Source organism: Bufo gargarizans, chromosome 1 (assembly GCF_014858855.1).
Source record: "Bufo gargarizans isolate SCDJY-AF-19 chromosome 1, ASM1485885v1, whole genome shotgun sequence".
Taxonomy (NCBI): Eukaryota; Metazoa; Chordata; class Amphibia; order Anura; family Bufonidae; genus Bufo; species Bufo gargarizans.
Genome location: NC_058080.1, coordinates 417,842,330 through 417,864,373, shown reverse-complemented (window position 1 = coordinate 417,864,373; position 22,044 = coordinate 417,842,330). Strand labels below are relative to the sequence as shown.

Here is a 22,044-nt window from a genome sequence, read left to right as displayed (position 1 = left end):
GCCTGTTACCCCCCCCACACCCGTGTCGGCGATCGCCGCAAACCGCAGGTCAATTTGCGGCTTTTACCTGCGGTTTGCGGCGGCTGTCAGCGGTGCCATCGGGTCCCCATGCTGTAGGGGGGACCCGATGGCATGGAAGGCAGCTCGATGCGTAAGGAAGGCATCGCGCTGCCTTCCAGTGACGAGCCTATGAGATCCAGCCCCCTGGATCTCACAGGCCAGAAGCTGTATGAGTAATACACACTGTATTACTCATACAGCCAATGCATTCAAATACAGAAGTAATGCATTGTAAAGGGATTAGACCCCCAAAACTCAACTCCATTTCTACAGAGATTCATCTGAAGATCATAATAAACTGTATTCAGGATCATTATCCCTGACAAATAAGAGAGGAGTATGGTGCAGCTCTTTACCTTGTCCTCCTGTTTAATTAGTCCCAAAGTTCAAGTCCCAAAGTGGGACAAAAAATAAAGTGAAAAAAAAAGTTAAAAAAATAAAGTTGCCCCCCAAAAAAATTTAAAGTTTCAAGTAAAAATAAACAAAAACGTCATTTTCCCCAAATAAAGTAAAAAAATATGGTAAAAAATAGGGGGGGGGGGAATTTACATGATTAGGTATCGCCACATCCGTATCGAACGGCTTTATAAATATATCACATGACCTCCACATGAACACCATTAAAAAAAAAACTGTCACCTTACATCACAAAAAGTGTAATAGCAAGCGATCAAAAAGTCACACGCACCCCAAAATAGTGCCAATAAAACCGTCATCTGATCCCGCAAAAATCATACCCTACCCAAGGTAATCGCCCCAAAACTGTCTCTCAGACTATAGAAACACTAAAACATGATTTTTTTTGCTTAAAAAATGAAATCATTGTGTAAAACTTACATAAATAAATAAAAAAGTATACATATTAGGTATCGCAGCGTCCGAAACAATTTGCTCTATAAAAATATCACATGACCTAACCCCTAAGGTGAATACCGTAAAAAAAAAAAAATGATGTAAAAAAGCCATTTTTTGTCACCTTACATCACAAAAAGTGTAATAGCAAGCGATCAAAAAGTCATAAGCACCCCAAAATAGTGCCAATAAAACGGTCATCTCATCCCACAAAAATCATACCCTACCCAAGGTAATCGCCCAAAAACTGAAGAAATTATGGCTCTGGAAACACTATTATGACAATGGAAACACTAAAACATGATTTTTTTTGTTTAAAAAAAGAAATCATTGTGTAAAACTTAGATAAATAAAAAAAGTATACATATTAGGTATCACCGCGTCCGTGACAACCTGGTCTATAAAATTACCACATGATCTCACCTGTCAGATGAATGTTGTAAATAACTAAAAAAAACATGGCTCACAAAAAGTGTAATATAGAGCAACCAAAAATCATATGTACCCTAAACTAGTACCAACAAAACTTCCACCCTATCCCGTAGTTTCTAAAATGGGGTCCTTTTTTGGAGTTTCTACTCTAGGGGTGCATCAGGGGGTACAGCAAAATCTGCCTTCCAAAAACTGTATGGCATTCCTTTCCTTCTGCGCCCTGCCGTGTACCTGTACAGCAGTTTACAACCACATATGGGGTGTTTTTGTAAACTACAGAATCAGGGCCATAAATATTTGGTTATGTTTGGCTGTTAACCCTTGCTTTGTTACTGGAAAAAATAGATTAAAATGGAAAATTTGCCAAAAATTGAAATTCTGAAATTTCATCTCCATTTGCCAATAACTCTTGTGGAACACCTAAAGGGTTAACGACGTTTGTAAAATCAGTTTTGAATACCTTGAGGGGTGTAGTTTCTTAGATGGGGTTACTTTTATGGAGTTTCTACTCTAGGGTTGCATCAGGAGGGATTCAAATGGGACATGATGTCAAAATAAACAGTCCAGCAAAATCTGCCTTCCAAAAACCGTATGGCATTCCTTTCCTTTTGCGCCCTGCCGTGTGCCTGTACAGTAGTTTACGACCACATATGGGGTGTTTCTGTAAACTACAGGATCAGGGCCATAAATATTGAGTTTTGTTTGGCTGTTAACCCTTGCTTTGTAAAAGTAAAAAAAAATGAAAATGGAAAATCTGCCAAAAAAGTGAAATTGTGAAATTGTATCTCTATTTTCCATTAATTCTTGTGGAACACCTAAAGGGTTAACAAAGTTTGAAAAATCAGTTTTGAATACCTTGAGGGGTGTAGTTTCTAGAATGGGGTCATTTTTGGGTGGTTTCTATTATGTAAGCCTCGCAAAGTGACTTCAAACTTGAACGGGTCCCTAAAAATTGGATTTTTGAAATTATCATTATCAGAAAATATCATTCCTAAAATGATCCAAACATGAAGTATACATATGGGGAATGTAAAGTAATAACTATTTTTGGAGGTATTACTATGTATTATAGAAGAAGAGAAATTGAAACTTGGAAATTTGCAATTTTTAAAAAAAAATTGGTAAATTTGGTATTTTTTTATAAATAAAAATTATTTTTTAACTTCATTTTACCGGTGTCATGAAGTACAATATATGACGAAAAAACTATCTCAGAATGGCCCGGATAAGTCAAAGCATTTTAAAGTTATCACCGCAAAAAATGGCCTGGTCCTTAAGGTGAAATAAGGCTGTGTCCTAAAGGGGTTAAGGACCAGGCCATTTTTTGCAAATCTGACCAGTGTCACTTTAAGTGGTGATAACTTTAAAACGCTTTTACTTATCCAGGCCATTCTGAGATTGTTTTTTCGTATTGCACTTCATGACACTGGTAAAATGGAGTAAAAAAATGACATTTTTACTTTTTTTTTTTAAATACCAAATTTGCCAAAAATTTGCAAAAATTTGCACATTTTAAGTGTTTACATTTCTCTACTTCTATAATACATAGTAATACCTACAAATATAGTTATTACTTTACATTCCCCATATGTCTACTTCATGTTAGGATAATTTGGGGAATTACATTTTATTTTTTTGGGGACATTACAAAGCTTAAAAGTTTAGAAGCAAATCTTGAAATTTCTCAGAAATTTTCAAAAACCAACTTTTTAAGGACCAGTTCAGGTCTGAAGTCACTTTGTGAGGCTTACATAATAGAAACCACCCAAAAATGACCCCATTCTAGAAACTACACCCCTCAAGGTATTCAAAACTGATTTTACAAAATGTGTTAACCCTTTAGGTGTTCCACAAGAAGTAATGGAAAATAGAGATAAAATTTCAAAATTTTACTTTTTGGGCAGATTTTCAATTTTTATATTTTTTTTCCAGTTACAAAGCAAGGGTTAACAGCCGACCAAAACTCAATATTTATGGCTCTGATTCTGTAGTTTACAGAAACGCACCATATGTGGTCGTAAACCGCTGTACGGGCACACGGCAGGGCGCAGAAAGAAAAGGAATGCCATACGGTTTTTGGAAGGCAGATTTTGCTGGACTGGGTTTTTGACACCATGTCCCATTTGAAGCCCCCCTGATGAACCCCTACAGTAGAAACTCCCAAAAAGTGACCACATTTTCGAAACTACAGGATAGGGTGGCAGTTTTATTGGTACTAGTTTAGGGTTGATTTTTGGTTGCTCTATATTACACTTTTTATGAGGCAAGGTAACAAGAAATAGCAGTTTTGGCAAAGTTTTTTTGTTGTTATTTACAACATTCATCTGACAGGTTTTATAGAGTAGGTTGCCACGGACGCGGCGATACCTAATATGTATACAATTTTTTTTATTTATGTAAGTTTTACACAATTATTTCATTTTTGAAACAAAAAAAACGTGTTTTAGTGTCTCCATAGTCTGAGAGCCATATCTTAGGTAGGGTCTAATTTTTTGCGGGATGAGATGACTGTTTGGCACTATTTTGGGGTGCATATGACTTTTTGATCGCTTGCTATTACGCTTTTTGTGATGTAAAGTGACAAAAAATTGCTTTTTTTACACTGCTTTCTTTTAATTTTTTTACGGTGTTCACCTGAGGGGTTAGGTCATGTGATATTTTTATAGAGCAAGTTATTACAGTCATGGCGATACCTAATATGTATACTTTTTTATTTATTTATGTAAGTTTTACACAATGATTTCATTTTTGAAACAAAAAAATAATGTTTTAGTGTTTCCATAGTCTGAGAGCCATATTTTTTTTCAGTTTTGGGGCGATCATCTTGGGTACAGTATTATTTTTGCGGTATGAGATGACTGTTTGATTGGCACTATTTTGGGGTGCTTCTGACTTTTTGATTGCTTGCTATTACTCTTTTTGTGATGTAAGGTGACAAAAAATTGCATTTTTTACACCGTTTACCTAATATGTATACTTTTTTTATTTATGTAAGTTTTACACAATAATATCATTTTTGAAACAAAAAAAAATAATGTTTTAGTGTCTCCATAGTCTGAGAGCGGGCGGATGATCGCGTGCCTGCCCGCCCCCCCCCCCCCCCCTCCCCAGCATCGCCCTGATGATTGCGGCCCTCCCGCCCGCACTGCCCCACACCCCCCTTTCCCCCCGCTGCGCCCGCCGGCACATAACACAGAAGACTGCAGGGTGGGTCAAACATAAAATAAAGCCATTTTGAAGTTTCTGATCACTTCTGGTCACGGACCGCGGGGATCAGAAACCTCACGAAAGCGCTGCAAACCACAGGTCTGAATTGACCTGCGGTTTGCAGCGATCGCCGATACGGGGGGGTCACAGGACCCCCCTGGGCATTGACCCTGGGTGCCTACTGATTGATTTCTGCAGGCACCGGGTTCCGATCACCGCCGGCCGAGCGGCGGTGATCGGAAATACATAGGACGTACCGGTACACCCTGTGTCCATAACGATTGGGAAATCAGGGCGGAACAGGTTAAGGCCGAATGCACACAGCCGTTGTTCACGGCCGTGAGCGGTCCGTGGAACCGCAGCCTGGATTCCTGCTGAGTGCAGGAGCGCACGGCGTCATGGGTTGCTATGACGCTGTGCGCTCCCTGCTGCCGCCGCAATGCAGTAATGCACTGGTATGATCTATACCAGAGTATTACTGTACTGTGGCGGCAGCAGGGAGCGCACGGCATCATAGCAACCCATGACGCCGTGCGCTCCTGCACTCAGCAGAAATCCAGGCCGCGGTTCCACGGACAGCTCACGGCCGTGAACAACGGCCGTGTGCATTCGGCCTAAGGGCAAATTCTTCTATTAAACATTTTACCCCATTCATGAGAAAAAAAAAAAATTTGCATTGTCCTTTACCAGTACTTTTACATACATTGAAGTCATTATGCCCCTGTAAAGCTTACGGGAAAAAAAATCCTCTAAGTTGCTTTTTAGGGGTTTCTTAGGCAAGGTTCAGGGTTTAGCCACCGATAAGTGAGGTCGCCCCTTTCAGGGATAGCCTAAAGAGACACCCATGCACCCAGGGACAGGTCATCTCCCGACAACACTGCTGGTCATGAAAAACCCTGATTGGTTGTTTTCGGAACTGTGTGGTAAATCTACCAATTAGGCTCTATTTACACGTCCGCAACGTGTTTTGCGGATCCACAAAACACGGACAGCGGCAATGTGCGTTCCGCATTTTGCAGACCGCACATTGCCGGCACTAATAGAATATGCCTGTTCTTGTCCGCAATTGCGGAATAGGACATGTTCTATTTTTTTTGCGGCACGGTAGTGTTGGTCCGCAATTCCGTGTCCGGGTAGCACATCGTGCTGCCCCATAGAAATAAATGGGTCCACAAATTTTGCGGAACGAAATTGCGGACGTGTGAATGGAGCCTCAGCCTACTTTGTCTTTTACATGGTATTATCTATGTACATCTGCCTATGATACTGCCCAAATATTTGTTACTATTTATCCAGTCATACCTTGATGGGCACGTTTATTATTTGTATATATATACATTTTTGTGGGGGTTACATATTTTTAGTTTTTTTATTATATAATATTAAAAGTTAAGTTTTAGAGGATTTTTTTCAGTAAGCTTTGAATTTATCCCTCTATGAATAACGTCTTTGTGAGCTAATAAGTATGCCCCTGTAGAGAGAAGTCAGAGCTGATAGTTGAGGGTAGTTGCAGATGCAGCTGCAGTAGGTAGAGTTAATTGAGCTATGTTCACACACTGTAATACGCTGGCTGAAAAATGGCAATTTCAAGAGATATCAGTCTAATTTTTAGCAGTGTTTGCTGCCACATAATCTCCTGCAAAAACATAGAAAATATGCTCCAAATAGGATATACAACTGTGGAGAATATTTTATGCCCTGCCATTTACCCCGGTAGATTTTGTTGCATAAAATTTCTGCAACTGTAAAGCAGTTCCAATGTGTTACGCTGCAGTCACACTATGTTACCCTAACGTTAACAACACACATTGCAGATTAAGCGTTGTCTTGCTGCGTGGATTTTGCTGTTGTAAAGGCTAGATTCACACAACCATATGTGTTTTGCCATCTGCAAATTGCGAATCCGCAAAAAAACTCCCATTTCTTCTTGTTGCATGTTGAAGCTCAACTTGGAACCTTGTTAAGATCCAGCCATGCTAAATATGATTTTTTGCCATTTTTCAAGTGGTCTTAAACTCTTAAACTTTTGATCAGGACTGTATCTGCAGTGGTTGCAGGCAGCTTAAGAGAGCTGGACTTGTGTGTGACTTGGTTAAGCTCTGTTAAAGCTTTTAATGGGGGTACATGGTGACTTCCTTCTCATCCATATAGCCAGGTACTTCAGTATGTGTAATGTAACAGTTGTTTTCTAATACTTTCATTGCAGAAAAAAATGATCCTCCAAATACTTCTAATGTTGAAGTCGAAGTGACACCACCCAAAGAATCTCCAGTTCAAAATGGAAATGTCACTCACAATATTGAGGCTTCTGAAACACAGGTGACTCCTTCTTATGTCTCATTTTGCATTACTTAGCAAATTACTGTTTATTCTCATGGGCCTTTGAATTGCATTCAATACCACATTCTGCACAACTCAAGCTGCGTAGCCAAAATTGCTCTTTACTACACTTTTTATGTGATTGACACTGACACATGAAGTCATGGCTTCTCCATGATAGACTATAAACAAACTGTGTGTAGCCCTTATGCCTCATTCACATGTCAGTTATTTGGTCAGTGATTTCCATCAGTGATTAGGAGCCAAAACCAGGTGCGGCTCTAAACACAGAACAGGTGCAGATCTTTCCCTTATACCTAATGTCTGTGGAGGCTCCAATCCTGGTTTTGGCTCACAATCACTGATGGAAATCACTGACCAAAACAATGTGAATAAGGCCTCATGCACATCACCGTTGTGTGTTTTGCGGTCCGCAAACCTCAAATATGCAAAACATGGATGGGGGAACGGCACGGACAGCCATTAATATAACTGCCTATTCTTGTCCGCAAAACGCGGACAAGAATAGGACAGGTTATATTTTTTTGCGGACCACGGAACCATCTTTTGCGGCCTCATTGAAGTGAATGGGTCCGCATCCGAGCCGCCAAAACTGGGGCTTGGATGCAGACCAAAACAACGGCCGTGTGCATGAGGCCTAAGGCTTAAAGCGGCTCTGTCACCAGGATCAATCCTATTAAACCAGACATACTGGCTGGTAGGGCTTTTATTCATATGCAAATGAGTAATTGGAGCACCACGTGGTAGGGCTGAATAGTTTGAGCACTGCTTTGTAACACCCCCTTAATTGACAGGGCTAGACAGAGCCAGACATGCTGAGGGCAGAGCTGTGAACTAGCATTTAAATATCATATCACCATGTACGGTAATATAGCTTCTCCACACTGAGATCTGCTCAGAAAGCTTATCTACACATTACTGCTTTATTCACAGGCACAATGTGTAAGATTAGAAAGATATCAGTAATATGTGTTACATAGAAACATAGAATGTGTCGGCAGATAAGAACCATTTGGCCCATCTAGTCTGCCCAATATACCTTATAAGCATAGAAAAAACTGATATGTCTATGTGGAAATGTTATCGCTTAGTGGTATAGTGGTTTAGCCTGCATGTAGAGATCACAGGTTCAAGACACAGGAGAGATGTAAGTTTTCTTTCTATTATTTTTTTTCTCATTTAAAACCTTATTAAACGGCTATACTATAATAAATAATATATCATCATCATATTAATAAGGACTTACTACATTCAGAATAGTGTGTTGTTGGTTTTTTTTATTGTTTTTTTTGGGGCCAAAACCTATTACGGGTTTATTCACAGATACGAAATATGATTATAAAGAAACCAGTAATATTTATATGATAAGAACATAGAATTGTCTTATGGGATAAATGTGGAAGGAAAAAAATGTTGAAGCCTATCCGAAGATTGAAACCTGGGATTCCTACATACAAAGCCAATCATTTAACCACCAAGCTACCGTATTTTTCATCCAGTGAGACGCACCCCCCAGCCCCCCACCCCCTGCCCCTGCGTCTTATGGGGCGAATACTAATGACCGCTTCCATTATGGAAGCACTCATTAGTACCGGAGGACCAGGAAGCAGTGAAGGCTCTGTACTCGGCTGCGCATAGCATGAGGGCGCTCTGTGACCTCACGCTGTGCGTGCCAGTTCACAGCACAGCCGACAGAAGAGGAAGAGGATCACGCTGGAGGAGAGTAGCGGCAGCGTCTAGGAGCAGGAGAGGTAAGTGGTTTATTTATTTTGTGATCTATGGCTGGGGGCTGCTGGTTACATATATGGCTGGGGCTGCTGGTTACATATATGGCTGGGGCTGCTGATTACATATATGGCTGGGGGCTGCTGATTACATATATGCCTGGGGGCTGCTGATTACATATATGGCTGGGGGCTGCTGGTTACATATATGGCTGGGGCTGCTGATTACATATATGGCTGGGGGCTGCTGATTCCATATAAGGCTGGGGGCTGCTGGTTACATATATGGCTGGGGCTGCTGATTACATATATGGCTGGGGGATGCTGATTACATATATGGCTGGGGGCTGCTGATTACATATGGCTGGGGGCTGATTACATATATGGATGGGGGCTGCTGATTACATATATGCCTGGGGGCTGCTGATTACATATATGGCTGGGGGCTGCTGATTACATATATGGCTGGGGGCTGCTGATTACATATATGGCTGGGGGCTGCTGATTACATATAAGGCTGGGGGCTGCTGGTTACATATATGGCTGGGGCTGCTGATTACATATATGGCTGGGGGATGCTGATTACATATATGGCTGGGGGCTGCTGATTACATATGGCTGGGGGCTGATTACATATATGGCTGGAGGCTGAGAACATATATGGCTGGGCGCTGATTACATATATTGCTGGGGGCTGATTAGAGACATGGAGGACTGATATGAGGAATGGGGGTCTGATCTGAGGTCTTATTGGGGTCTTATTAACATTGGGGGTCTGATTGGTGGTCTGACCTGATGTGTAATGAAAAATATTTTTTTCTTATTGTCCCCCTCTAAAACCTAGGTGCATCTGATGGGCCAGTGTGTTTTATAGGGCGAAAAATAAGGTATATCATTACCACAGAAAGAGGTATGTTTCCCCCATGCTTATGAGCTAACACACATTACTGGACTTTCTAATCATACATTGTGCCTGTGAATAAAGCAGTAATGTGTAGATTAGCTTTCTGAGCAGACTTCAGTGTGGTGAAGCTATAGTACATAGAGTATATGATATGTAGATGCTAGGATATAGCTCTTCCCTCAACATGTCTAGCTTTGTCAATCAAGGGGAGGGGGAGTGTGCAGAGCATAGGGGTGTTACAAAGCTGTGCTCCAACGATTCAGCCCTGCCTTCTGGTGCTCCAATTGCTCATTTGCATATGAATACAAATGTATATATCTCTTCAGCTGTTTAGCATACAGACAAAAGAAAGATATTGTTTGAATTAGGATGATGAGCACTACCAGCCAGTGTGTCTGGTTGAATAGGGTTAATCTTAGTGACAGAGCCTCTTTAATTCTGAAACCATATCATCTTTCATCTGATTTCTGCTTCTTGTTCACCATCTGAATATAAGTTATCCAGAGAATAGGCCATCAGTATTAAAGGAGTGGACAACCCCTTTAACAATCATTTATAATACCGAGAAATATTTATTTGTAAATCAGTAACAAAAGGATAAGGCCCCTTTCAGACGAGCAAGTGTCATGCTGTAGACGAGCAGCACAGCTCCCGTCCTGAACTTCCAGCACTTCCGGGGTGTCATAGCATGATATTGATTTATGATTCTGTGTAACCCATAGAGGTCTGTAATGTATTGGATAACACTGACATAATACTGTCAGTGTTACCCAATACATTCCAGACCTCTAAGGGTAACATTACATCATAAATCAATATCATGCTATGTGACCCCAGATGTTCTGGAAGTTCAGGACGGGAGCTGCGCTGCGAGTCTGAAAGGGGCCTAAAAGTTGTTTTAAGTCTAAAGATACCATTGTATTCAATTTCTCCTGCTCAGATGACAAGGGCAGAACCTGCTGATGAAGGTGACCATCCTCTGACTCTAGCATGGCCTGCTAAAAAGCGTAAAAGAGCTGTGTACCTTGCAGTGCTACCAATTGTATTTCCTTTGTGGATTACATTACCTGATGTGCGAAATGCAGTAAGTATTATGTTTTGCAATGCACAAGCATTAACGTTACTTTGAATAGAATGTATCATTTAATTTTTTTTTGCAAAGGAAAATATAAACTGAGATACACTAATATATTTTCTGGTTGTATATTTTTACTTTATATTTTTTTACGTTATTATGAGGGTAGCCGTCTTGCATAACCCCTTCCCAACCGCCTCATATAAACTTACATTGGCAGACAAGTATTTAAAAATGGCACCTGCTCACAAGCGCAGTGGGCGACGTAGCCGCCGGGTGCCTGCTGTTTTAAAGGGTTTCTGTCACCAGAATTAACCTAATTAAACTAGCTGACATTGGCGATGTGCTAATGTCAGCTGAACCTAACTAGCCTATTCCTACTTTTATCTATGTCCCCGTTACTCCCGAAATATAACTTTAATAATATGCTAATTAGCCTCTAGGAGCAAGGGGCATTGCCCCTGCTCCTAGAGGCTCCATTCTCCCACCTCTGGCTACGCACTGCTACACTAGATTGACAGGGCCAGGAAGCGTTGGTCTCCTACTGCCAGCCCTGTCTGCCATGTAAATCTCGCGTCTGCACTGTCCCGTTCAGTATTCGGCGCAGGCGCAGTGAGGAAGCCGGCAGCCGGTGAGCGCCCTTCACTCACTGCACCTGCGCTGAATACTGAACGGGACCGGCACAGGCGCGAGATTTACATGGCAGACAGGGCCGGCAGTATGAGACCAACGCTGCCTGGCCCTGTCAATCTAGTGTAGCAGGTCGTGGCCAGAGGTGGGAGAACGGAGCCTCTAGGAGCAGGGGCAACACCCCCCCCCCCCCTTCACCTAAAGGGTAATTAGCATATTATAAAAGTTATATTTCTGGAGAAACGGGGGCATAGATAAAAGTAGGAATAGACTAGTTAGGTTCAGCTGACATTAGCACATTGCTAATGTCAACATGTTTAATTGGGTTAATTCTGGTGATAGAAACCCTTTAAGCAGCAGATACCCAGGCATAATGTATGTGATCAATGATAACGTCTATCACACACATTTAACCCCCATGGTCATATGTGACTACAGCATCTAGGAGATCAAAAAAAAGCACCGGCTCCCCCTAGCAAGGGTCAGAGAACCCCGATGGTGTACGTTGCAGCCTCGGTCCTCCAGAATCATCCAAAGCTGACGCACATAAGTTCCTATGGAGAGCCTGCCTGTGGCGGGGCTCCATAGGAAGAGTATAATTCTCATAAACTCCAATGCTAATGCACTGAAGTCTATGAGAGTAGCAATCTAATGATTTTTTGTTTACTGTGAGTTCCATGGGGAACTATTAAAAAGTGTAAAAAGATAAAAAATTGAAAATCACCCCATCTTGAAGCAGTTAATCTGCAGAGATTTGTATTACAGATATAACAAAGTCATAAGGCAATTTTTGTTAGATTTTTTTCTTTGTATTTGCACTGTGTTTTGGAGCATATTACTCCAAAATAACGTCTAATCTGCTGTGTGACATTGATTAACCATTTGTACCAGAATTTATGGGCATTTTCCTCATGCATGGAGTTCTTTGGTGTGCTCCCCACCCTAAATTAGTCTTCAAACCATAGACAATAGCAAGTCAACAAGACGTCTTGAATCAAGAAACTTTCCCGGGATGATGCTGCACTCACTTTTTGCCCTTCCAATTCAACTCTATGGCACAAATTCAATTTTAATCAGTTACTTTTGGATCACCTCTTAACAAAGCAATTAGCATTACCCAGAATCCAAAATCCTTTGTCTAAGGAATGTGAATAGTGCCATCCTGTATTAGGAGAAGAGACTGGGGCTTAGCAAACTATACAGGGGTTATTTATTAAGACCAGTGTTTCAGACGCCGGTCTTAATAACCCCTTGCGCTGGCGGTTGATCCTCCGAAGTCATGTAGAGGAGCATTCACTGCCGGTGTAAGGCAGCTTCCTTGCTGGGATCAATTTAGATGAAGGATAGAAAACGATACATGAGATGGGCCTGCCAGCCATAGTCCTGGTGTGAGCGGGGAAAATTCGCAGATTGCAGCGTAAATAGCCTTTGCATCACAATCTGCAGCGGGTATACGCCATAAAACTGGCGTATATCACTATGTAAATAAACTATGTCTCTTAGGTTTTATGAGTTCATACTTCAGTTCTTTGATCAGTTATTTCCATCAGTTATGCCTCATTCACACGTTGTTTGGGTCCGCATCTGAGCAATTTTTGCCATCTCGGATGCGGACAGCACTCCGTGTAATGTTTCAGCAGAAATAAATTGTAGTGGTCGGAGTCCTTGAATCCCATCAGTCAAGAGAACAAAGGGTTTACAGTTTCTTATTTAGCCTAAAGAAAGAACATCAATGTTATTTTGAGAAAATCCCTTTAATATAATGAAGGACCTTAAGGCAGGGTTCAGACCTGAGCGTTCGGGATGGAGCGCTTGTATGCGCGTTTACAATTGCGGCTCCGGAACAAGCGAACGCCCATTGTCGCGCGTTCCCGCTGAAGTCTATGTACGGGAACGCGCGACAAGATGCCCCAAAGAAGCTCCTGTACTTCTTGGGGCGTCGAGCGTTTTACAGCGCGATCCTACTCGCTGTTAAATGCTCAGGTGAGAACCATTCCCATAGGGAATCATTGGTTCTTGCCTGTAGAGCGTTTTACAGCGCGTAGGAGCACGCTGTAAAACGCTCAGGTCTGAACCCAGCCTTACTGAGACTGTGTGTATCAAAAAGGCCTTTCCTGACAATAAGTTTGTGCCAACCAATCTGAGAATAACATTGCAATTACGCCACTCAGATTTTGGTGGCATACAGTTAAAACATATATTGGGACTGCGTCAAGAGATAGGCCTCCTTCTGCAGCCCACACAGCCAAATTGCCAGCCTCAGTTTACAAACCGGATTCCAAAAAAGTTGGGACACTAAACAAATTGTGAATAAAAACTGAATGCAATGATGTGGAGATGGCAAATGTCAATATTTTATTTGTAATAGAACGTAGATGACAGATCAAACATTTAATCCGAGTAAATGTATCATTTTAAAGGAAAAATACGTTGATTCAAATTTTCACGGTGTCAACAAATCCCCAAAAAGTTGGGACAAGTAGCAATAAGAGGCTGGAAAAAGTAAATTTGAGCATAACGAAGAGCTGGAAAACCAATTAACACTAATTAGGTCAATTGGCAACATGATTGGGTATAAAAAGAGCTTCTCAGAGTGGCAGTGTCTCTCAGAAACCAAGATGGGTAGAGGATCACCAATTCCCACAATGTTGCGCAGAAAGATAGTGAAGCAATATCAAAAAGGTGTTACCCAGCGAAAAATTGCAAAGACTTTGCATCTATCATCATCAACTGTGCATAACATCATCCGAAGATTCAGAGAATCTGGAGCAATCTCTGTGCGTAAGGGTCAAGGCCGTAAAACCATACTGGATGCCCGTGATCTCCGGGCCCTTAAACGACACTGCACCACAAACAGGAATGCTACTGTAAAGGAAATCACAGAATGGGCTCAGGAATACTTCCAGAAACCATTGTCAGTAAACACAATCCACTGTGCCATCCGCCATTGCCAGCTGAAACTCTACAGTGCAAAGAAGAAGCCATTTCTAAGCAAGATCCACAAGCTCAGGCGTTTTCACTGGGCCAGGGATCATTTAAAATGGAGTGTGGCAAAATGGAAGACTGTTCTGTGGTCAGACGAGTCACGATTCAAAGTTATTTTTGGAAATCTGGGACGCCATGTCATCCGGACCAAAGAGGACAAGGACAACCCAAGTTGTTATCAACGCTCAGTTCAGAAGCCTGCATCTCTGATAGTATGGGGTTGCATGAGTGCGTGTGGCATGGGCAGCTTGCATGTCTGGAAAGGCACCATCAATGCAGAAAAATATGTTCAGGTTCTAGAACAACATATGCTCCCATCCAGACGTCATCTCTTTCAGGGAAGACCCTGCATTTTTCAACAAGATAATGCCAGACCACATTCTGCATCAATCACAACATCATGGCTGCGTAGGAGAAGGATCCGGGTACTGAAATGGCCAGTCTGCAGTCCAGATCTTTCACCTATAGAGAACATTTGGCGCATCATAAAGAGGAAGGTGCAACAAAGAAGGCCCAAGACGATTGAACAGTTAGAGGCCTGTATTAGACAAGAATGGGAGAGCATTCCTATTTCTAAACTTGAGAAACTGGTCTCCTCGGTACCCAGACGTCTGTTGAGAAGGGGAGATGCCACACAGTGGTGAAAATGGCCTTGTCCCAACTTTTTGGGGATTTCTTGACACCATAAAAATTCTGATTCAACATATTTTTCCCTTAAAATGGTACATTTTCTCAGTTTAAACTTTTGTTCCGTGATGTATGTTCTATTCTGAATAAAATATTAGAAGTTGGCACCTCCACATCATTGCATTCAGTTTTTATTCACGATTTGTATAGTGTCCCAACTTTTTGGGAATCCGGTTTGTAGATATAGGACATAAAGGTCTAGGAGTTCAGTTCTCCAGACATCAAACCTACTGCACTTCCTATACCTCTTCCACCCTGAGATACGTAGTTACTTATTCAGGCAATCCCTCACTCTTCAAAACACTCATGGCCAGAAAGGGCTCACTCTCTTACCTGGACACCCAGGGCCCATGCAGTCACTCAGACATTTACCCCTTAGTGACCACCCATACGCCTTTTTATGGCGGTCACTAAGGAGCCCCCCCGGGGAGCGGGGGTCCGGCTCTCACATGAGAGCCGCGGCCCTGCTCTAACAGCCCGGGCTGTTTAACACTGTAAATGCCACGGGCAATGGCGCCTGCCGCATGTAAAGTGCTGACAGAGGGAGCGGACTCCCTTTTTCTCCCATCGGCACCCTACAAATGTGAAGGCTGGCTGGAGTCTCGTGTAGGTCCCAGACCAGCCTTGAGTAATTTCCAGCAGGCTACGCCTCTCTGGCTTAGCCTGCTGGTCAATGTCAGAATAAACACTGACATTAAAATGCAATGCACTATGGGGATAATGTATTGCATTTTAAAATCAATCAAAAACCTGTCTTTTAAGTGGTAAAAAAAGTTTAAAAAAAACATTTATTCAATAAAAAAATCCCATAAAAAATTAAGCTTTTTGTCCATTGAAAATACGCTTTTCAATGAAAAAATAGCAAAAAATAATCTTCCCCATATGTATGGTATTGCCGCGTCTGTAACGACCTGGGCTACATAAATTATCCCCTACGGCGAATGCCGTTAAAAAAAAAAAAAAAGACAGAATTGCTAATTTATTCTTAGTTGCCATCGAAAAAACGTAATATCAAGCGATTAAAAAGCGCCATTTACTCCAAAATGATACCAATGAAAAATACAAGTCGTCCCGCAAAAATGTATTTGTTATAACTGTAATCGTACTGACCCAGAGCTTAAAGATATTATGTGATTTATACCGAACAATGAACACCATAAAATTTATAATGTAAAAACGCAGTGGCAGTATTGCTGTTTTTCCCATCTCCCTCCCAGAAAGATTTAATAAAAGTTAATCAGAAAGTTATGTGTACCCCAAAATGGCGACATTAAAAACTACAACTTGTCCCGCAAAAAACAAGCCCTTCATAAAGGTATACAGACGGAAAAATAAAAAAGTTATAGCTTTTGGAACGCAAGGAAGAAAAATGCTTGGTCAGTAAGGCCCAAAACATGCTGGTCACTAAGGGGTTAATCATAAGACATCCTTGACTCAATCAGTCAGGAACCCAGGATCAAATGCTTGCTTGCTGTCTCATTGTTGGAGCACCTGAGTTCGACACTTGTACAGGCACTCACTCATCCAGACACTCCAGTCAAGTGCTCACTTACTTGCTTATCCCAACACTGGGGCACAGTGACTTTATTCATACATTCCGGATGCTTGCTCACCCTTGTCCAGACACCCATGGCCACCCACTCACAGTGAAGTCCAGGCACTCTTTCACTAATCCAGATGCCTCTGGCCAGGTCATCCTTAAAGACAGACAGCTATATATAGTGAAGCTTGTGCTCAACTTTAATTTACCACGGTTATGTATGAATGCAATTCGCAACCCTTTGTGTGCAGCTCACTAACCATTTGGCCATTTTGTAAATTTTATCATTGCTTTCTACTGACTACATCAAGATATTATTTCAATGTACCACAGTACAAACTTGAGAATAGAGATGATACCCATACGCTCTTTGTGTACATTCATCGCCTAGCACTATGCAACCTTATCCTGTCCTAATGAGAAACCGAACAGAAACTGTCGATATCAAAGGGATAAGTGTGCACACACGGGGAGAGCTACAGATGAACAACAAAGCAATACATTTTCCACAATAGTCTATGCATATTGTAGATACGGCCCATTAATAAATCCCTGAAATTAGAACATTTGGAGAGCTGTTACACTTACATGAAGTGCTCCTTATTATGGAGATCATGCAGGAAAAAGTGCATTGTAGATGCATTTCAGTGGGCAAATTCATTTGCGATTTAGCATAACCATGTCTTTTTTTACATAGATGAAATGTTAATTTTTTCATATTGCCTGACTTTGAGATTCATGAAGAATAGTACATGTCATGAAATACCCAGAATGCAATGGTACTGTGTTTGTGAAATGTATAGGCTATATAATAAAATCATTAACGTTTCTGTTCATACAGTCATCAAGAAAATTTTACCCGGTAACATTTTTTGGATCAATCGCCTGGATTGCAGTTTTTTCTTATCTAATGGTATGGTGGGCACATCAGGTAAGCATATCTTTTCTACAGTAATAGCTTATTTGATTATATTGTATAGCATAAAGATTTCCTAATTCAATAATATCTGTCACATACAGTACAAATCTAGGATTATGACAGTATGACATCAGAAGCAGATTGCTATATCCCGCCACTAAAAGACATGCCTTCTGTACCCAGCTCAAATTCTTTTTAAAAATCTAAGCAACCCTACCACTATTGAGTACATAAGTTGATGAAAACATCAATTTTTCCCTAATACATGCTTGAGTTTGTGTTAAAGGGGCCGTATAGGATCAGAAAAACATGGCTGCTTTCTTCCAGAAACAGCACCACACCTGTCCATGAGTTGTGGCTGGTGTTTTAGCTTAGCTTCATTCCAGATGATGTCACAGGGAATGCAGTGGGAGCTTGAGGGCAGGCAAAGAAGGTATGATCTGCATCTCTTCTGTGGGCTGTTACCATTAGATCACTGATATCAGTCATTTGTATATGTAGACAGCAGGGAACACAAAAATCATGTGTTCCATGCCAACCTGAGTATCTATATATAAAAATAAAAATAAACGCATTTCCATCACAGTTTAATTTTTCACCATATATTTTATTATTCAGAACTATTTAAAGGGTTTGGCTAATCCTTTTATATTGATGGCCTTTTCAAGCAGATGTTCAGGAGTAGCTCCGATGCCAGACGTGGGTGCCTGAACTACACAGCTCTGCCCATTTTGTAGTGGACATTCACTTCATATCAAGTATACTGTATGAATTAGTTAGTCCTAAATAATTTAGATTAAAGGGGTTCTGCACTTTGTTTTAACTGATGATTTATCCTCTGGATAGATCATCAGCTTCTGATCGGTGGGGGTCCGACACCCGGGACCCCTGCCGATCAGCTGTTTGAGAAGGCAGCGGCGCTCCAGTAGCGCCGTGGCCTTCTCACTGTTTACCGCCGGCCCACTGACGTCTTGACTAGTATCAACTAGCGTGGGCGGGGCTAAGCTCCATTCAAGTGAACAGAGCTTAGCCCCGCCCACGCTAGTTGATACTAGTCGTGACGTCAGTGGGCCGGCGGTAAACAGTGAGAAGGCCGCGGCGCTACTGGAGCGCCGCTGCCTTCTCAAACAGCTGATCGGCGGGGGTCCCGGGTGTCGGACCCCCGCCGATCAGAAGCTGATGATCTATCCAGAGGATAGATCATCAGTTAAAACAAAGTGCAGAACCTCTTTAAACAAGTATTATATACTAAATAGTGTGACAATGCAGCAAACCCTTACAAAAGGTTTACTGTGCTAAGTCAGAGGTTAGGGCTTGTTCACATGACCGTTATGGAGTCCGTCATTATTTTCCATTATAACATGGTTATAACTGAAAATAACCAAATCCATATGACGGAAGTCAAAACGGAAGCCTTTAAGAGGCATTCCGTTTTGATCCTTCCTAATACAAGTCTATGGGCAGCATAACAGATCCGTCCTGGTTTCCATTATGCAGGAGTCTAGTCCTGCATTACTGAAGCCAGGATGGATCCGTTCTGCTGCCCATAGACTTGTATTAGGAAGGAATGCAAAACGGAAGCCTTTAAGCGACATTCCGTTTTGCTTTCCGTCATAATAGAAGTCTATGTGAATCATAACGGATCCGTCTGTTTCCCGTTATGCAGATCGGAAAAAAAAAAGTCCTGTCGACAGAACTTTGTTTTCTGTCTTGCATAAAGGGAAGCAGATGGATCTGTTATGATTCCCATAGACTTCTATTATGATGGATCAAAACGGAATGCCGATTAAAGGCTTCCGTTTTGACTTCCGTCTTATGGATTCCGTTATTTTCTGTTAAAACCATGTTATAACGGAAAACAATGACGGAATCCAAAACAGTGATGTGAACAAGCCCTTAGTGGTACATTAATGACTAGTAGGGTATCTAATTCTTCTTGATTATCAGTGGCAATCAATCCAGACAACATGGAAAAGCACCCAGTCTTTGTTGGCTCAGTCGCATAATATCTAGTATATGGCAAGCGCATGGCACAGTTTCCAGATATTAGTAGTTCAACACTAAAATTTCCAGCAGCATAGGATTGCCAATGTGTAGTGATTTTCTGCCATAATATCCAGTTTCTCATGAAACTGTGATTACCGTAATAAGTTAATTGAGAATCCGAGGTGTAGCACCTAGTTCATATTGTCAGTTGTCAAACTGTTCAGTGATGGAGGTTGAAATGGGCTACATCATTCTAACCTAGTGAAATATATTCTAGTTCATGCTGACAGATTGGCATAAATTCCAGTCCCTGGTGAACCAGGGGGCAGTGCTGTGATGTGATAGATCTAGTTCCCAATGACGAGCACAGTGGTTCATCAATATTAAATTTGCAGTGACCTATTTTTAGAGTTTCTTATTCCTGGCAGCTCAGTGAAAACCATCCAGATATTGATGATTCATTGAAGTGTAGTAACCCTTTTGACCAAGGCATAATATTCAACTTATGACGAGTATCTTAAAAGTATCTGAATCCTGATCAGTTGGCAGAATGTACCAAATAAAATGTTATTTAAATGTGTATAGAAAATATGACTGTTTATAGTATCATCACTGAGCTATTTTCTCATCATTTGCTTCAGGTAGGAGAAACTATCGGCATAACAGAAGAGGTCATGGGACTTACAATATTAGCTGCTGGTACTTCCATTCCAGACCTCATAACAAGCGTCATTGTTGCACGCAAAGGCCTAGGGGATATGGCAGTATCCAGCTCTGTAGGAAGCAACATTTTTGACATCACAGTTGGGTAAGCCAGGCTCACATTTCTTTGCTGCGACTACTGAAGGAATGTAGACATTGGGGTAGATTTACCATTGCAAATGCTACCGAAATCTGTCCCAAATGGAGCCAGGACTCTAGCACAGAGGCCAGGTGCTACAATTATTGTTATGGATACTTTTTTGCCTTGGCTGACAAAGGGATGCAACAGTAGGAAGGGTGTGACTTTAGAAGCACCAAGATTCAGCTGTTTAGTTCTGGCACAAAATAAGCCGCCTAATAGGTGGTATAAACAGACTAGACGATCTAAAGGTGGACCAGATTAACGTACAACATCAGCCACTGTAATACATTGTGTGCATTTGTAGACTGTTTAGTCTTAGTTTGCATTCTAAAAATGAATATAATGTTAGTAAATCTGCCCCAATGTGTGAGTTGGCCTATGCATTTTGATCAAAACATATACAGTACATGTAATGTTCATGTTTCTCATATTATGCTTGGCAGCAATAGATCAGTGCATAGCTTGTGAATGTGTGATCCATGTCTTTTTCTCCACAGTTGTTATTATTACTAGTACATTTTATGCTTTTTTTTTTTTTTTGCAGTCTCCCTATGCCGTGGCTCCTGTTTGCCATGTTTAACCAGTTTAAACCTGTGACTGTCAGCAGCAATGGCCTCTTCTGCGCAATTGTCCTCCTTTTCATTATGCTGCTGTTCGTGATCTTATCCATCGCTTTGTGCAAGTGGAGAATGAACAAGATCTTAGGATGCATGATGTTTGGTCTTTATTTTGTTTTCCTGATCGTCAGCATCCTTCTTGAGAACCGCATTATCCAATGTCCAGCTTCCCTCTAGAGTCTATGTGTTGAAGAAAACCGAAACTGAGAAAGTCAAAGGGCAGAAGCATGACTTCACCCTCAGCAGACCAAAAGTGTTGTCAGCGTGCACCCTGAGATAACTTCTTCAATGATTATAAAGTCAACTTTGGCTCTTCAACTGAAGATTTTAGAATCTAGAGAAACTGTAACTTTTCTAATGCACACTGTATTCCTGTATTACTCTCTTTACATATGATATGATATATATATATATATACAAACATAATATTAAAATGCAAATAATATCCAACAAAGAGAGACATTAGATGAAAATGGCATCTACATGTAGTAAATAATATCAGCACATTGGGATTCATATGTGTCCATTAGGTTTGAATATAGAATGAGCACATCATTCCATCACCGTGGCTGTATTTCAACACTTCTCTGAAAGAAATGTTGTGGCACAAGAAATGTACTTAACTTCACTCAGTAGTATAGAAAACAATGAATGCAATGAAAATGTGGCAAACTGGATGCTGAGTATGAGGTGTACACAGCAGGTTCTGGCTTACTTACTGTGTAGAATACTCTTTTGCTTACTATATACTTATGGATGGCAGTATTGCAGCACTGCACTTAATGGAACAAAATGAGTGTAATGTATCTTAGCCCAGAAGCACTTACATTCAAGTCTGATCACTTATAAGAATGGTAAGACTGAATTTCTGTAACACAGTCTTGTGATTTAATGTACCAACTCAAAGTAACAGTTTGTAGTTCTGTTCTGATTGCAAGGCTGAAGAACATCTCTAATATAATAATAAAAAAAAAATATATATGTATATATACATATATGTATATATATTAAAACTTACTGATGAGTGATATCATCTTTTTGTTTTCTATTATTCTCTGGGAAAGACCTACAAGTAGAATACTTCAACCAACTTCATAGAACAACCAACTAGCAACCAAAATAGCAGTTACATAACCGCTCTTGTTTGAGGTGCTGTTTCCCTATAAAGGAGTGGGAGCACCTGTTTTGCTGAAAAGAGCAAGATTTCAGGTTCATGTACTCTTTAGGCCGAATGCACACGGC

General features: G+C 41.1%; 1 protein-coding gene across 1 annotated transcript in view; it reads left to right on the top strand.

The window, feature by feature from the left end:
* The window catches only part of SLC24A2 (solute carrier family 24 member 2), a 366,846-nt gene extending 345,101 nt beyond the window's left edge, over positions 1 to 21,745 (top strand). Inside the window, exons 7-11 of the mRNA XM_044286497.1 lie at positions 6,758 to 6,870; positions 10,460 to 10,603; positions 17,278 to 17,367; positions 19,983 to 20,149; positions 20,730 to 21,745. Coding sequence (XP_044142432.1) covers positions 6,758 to 6,870; positions 10,460 to 10,603; positions 17,278 to 17,367; positions 19,983 to 20,149; positions 20,730 to 20,979 — 764 coding nt within the window. The 3' untranslated portion in view covers positions 20,980 to 21,745. The remainder of the gene's footprint in view (positions 1 to 6,757; positions 6,871 to 10,459; positions 10,604 to 17,277; positions 17,368 to 19,982; positions 20,150 to 20,729) is intronic.
* Positions 21,746 to 22,044: the final 299 nt, after the last annotated feature.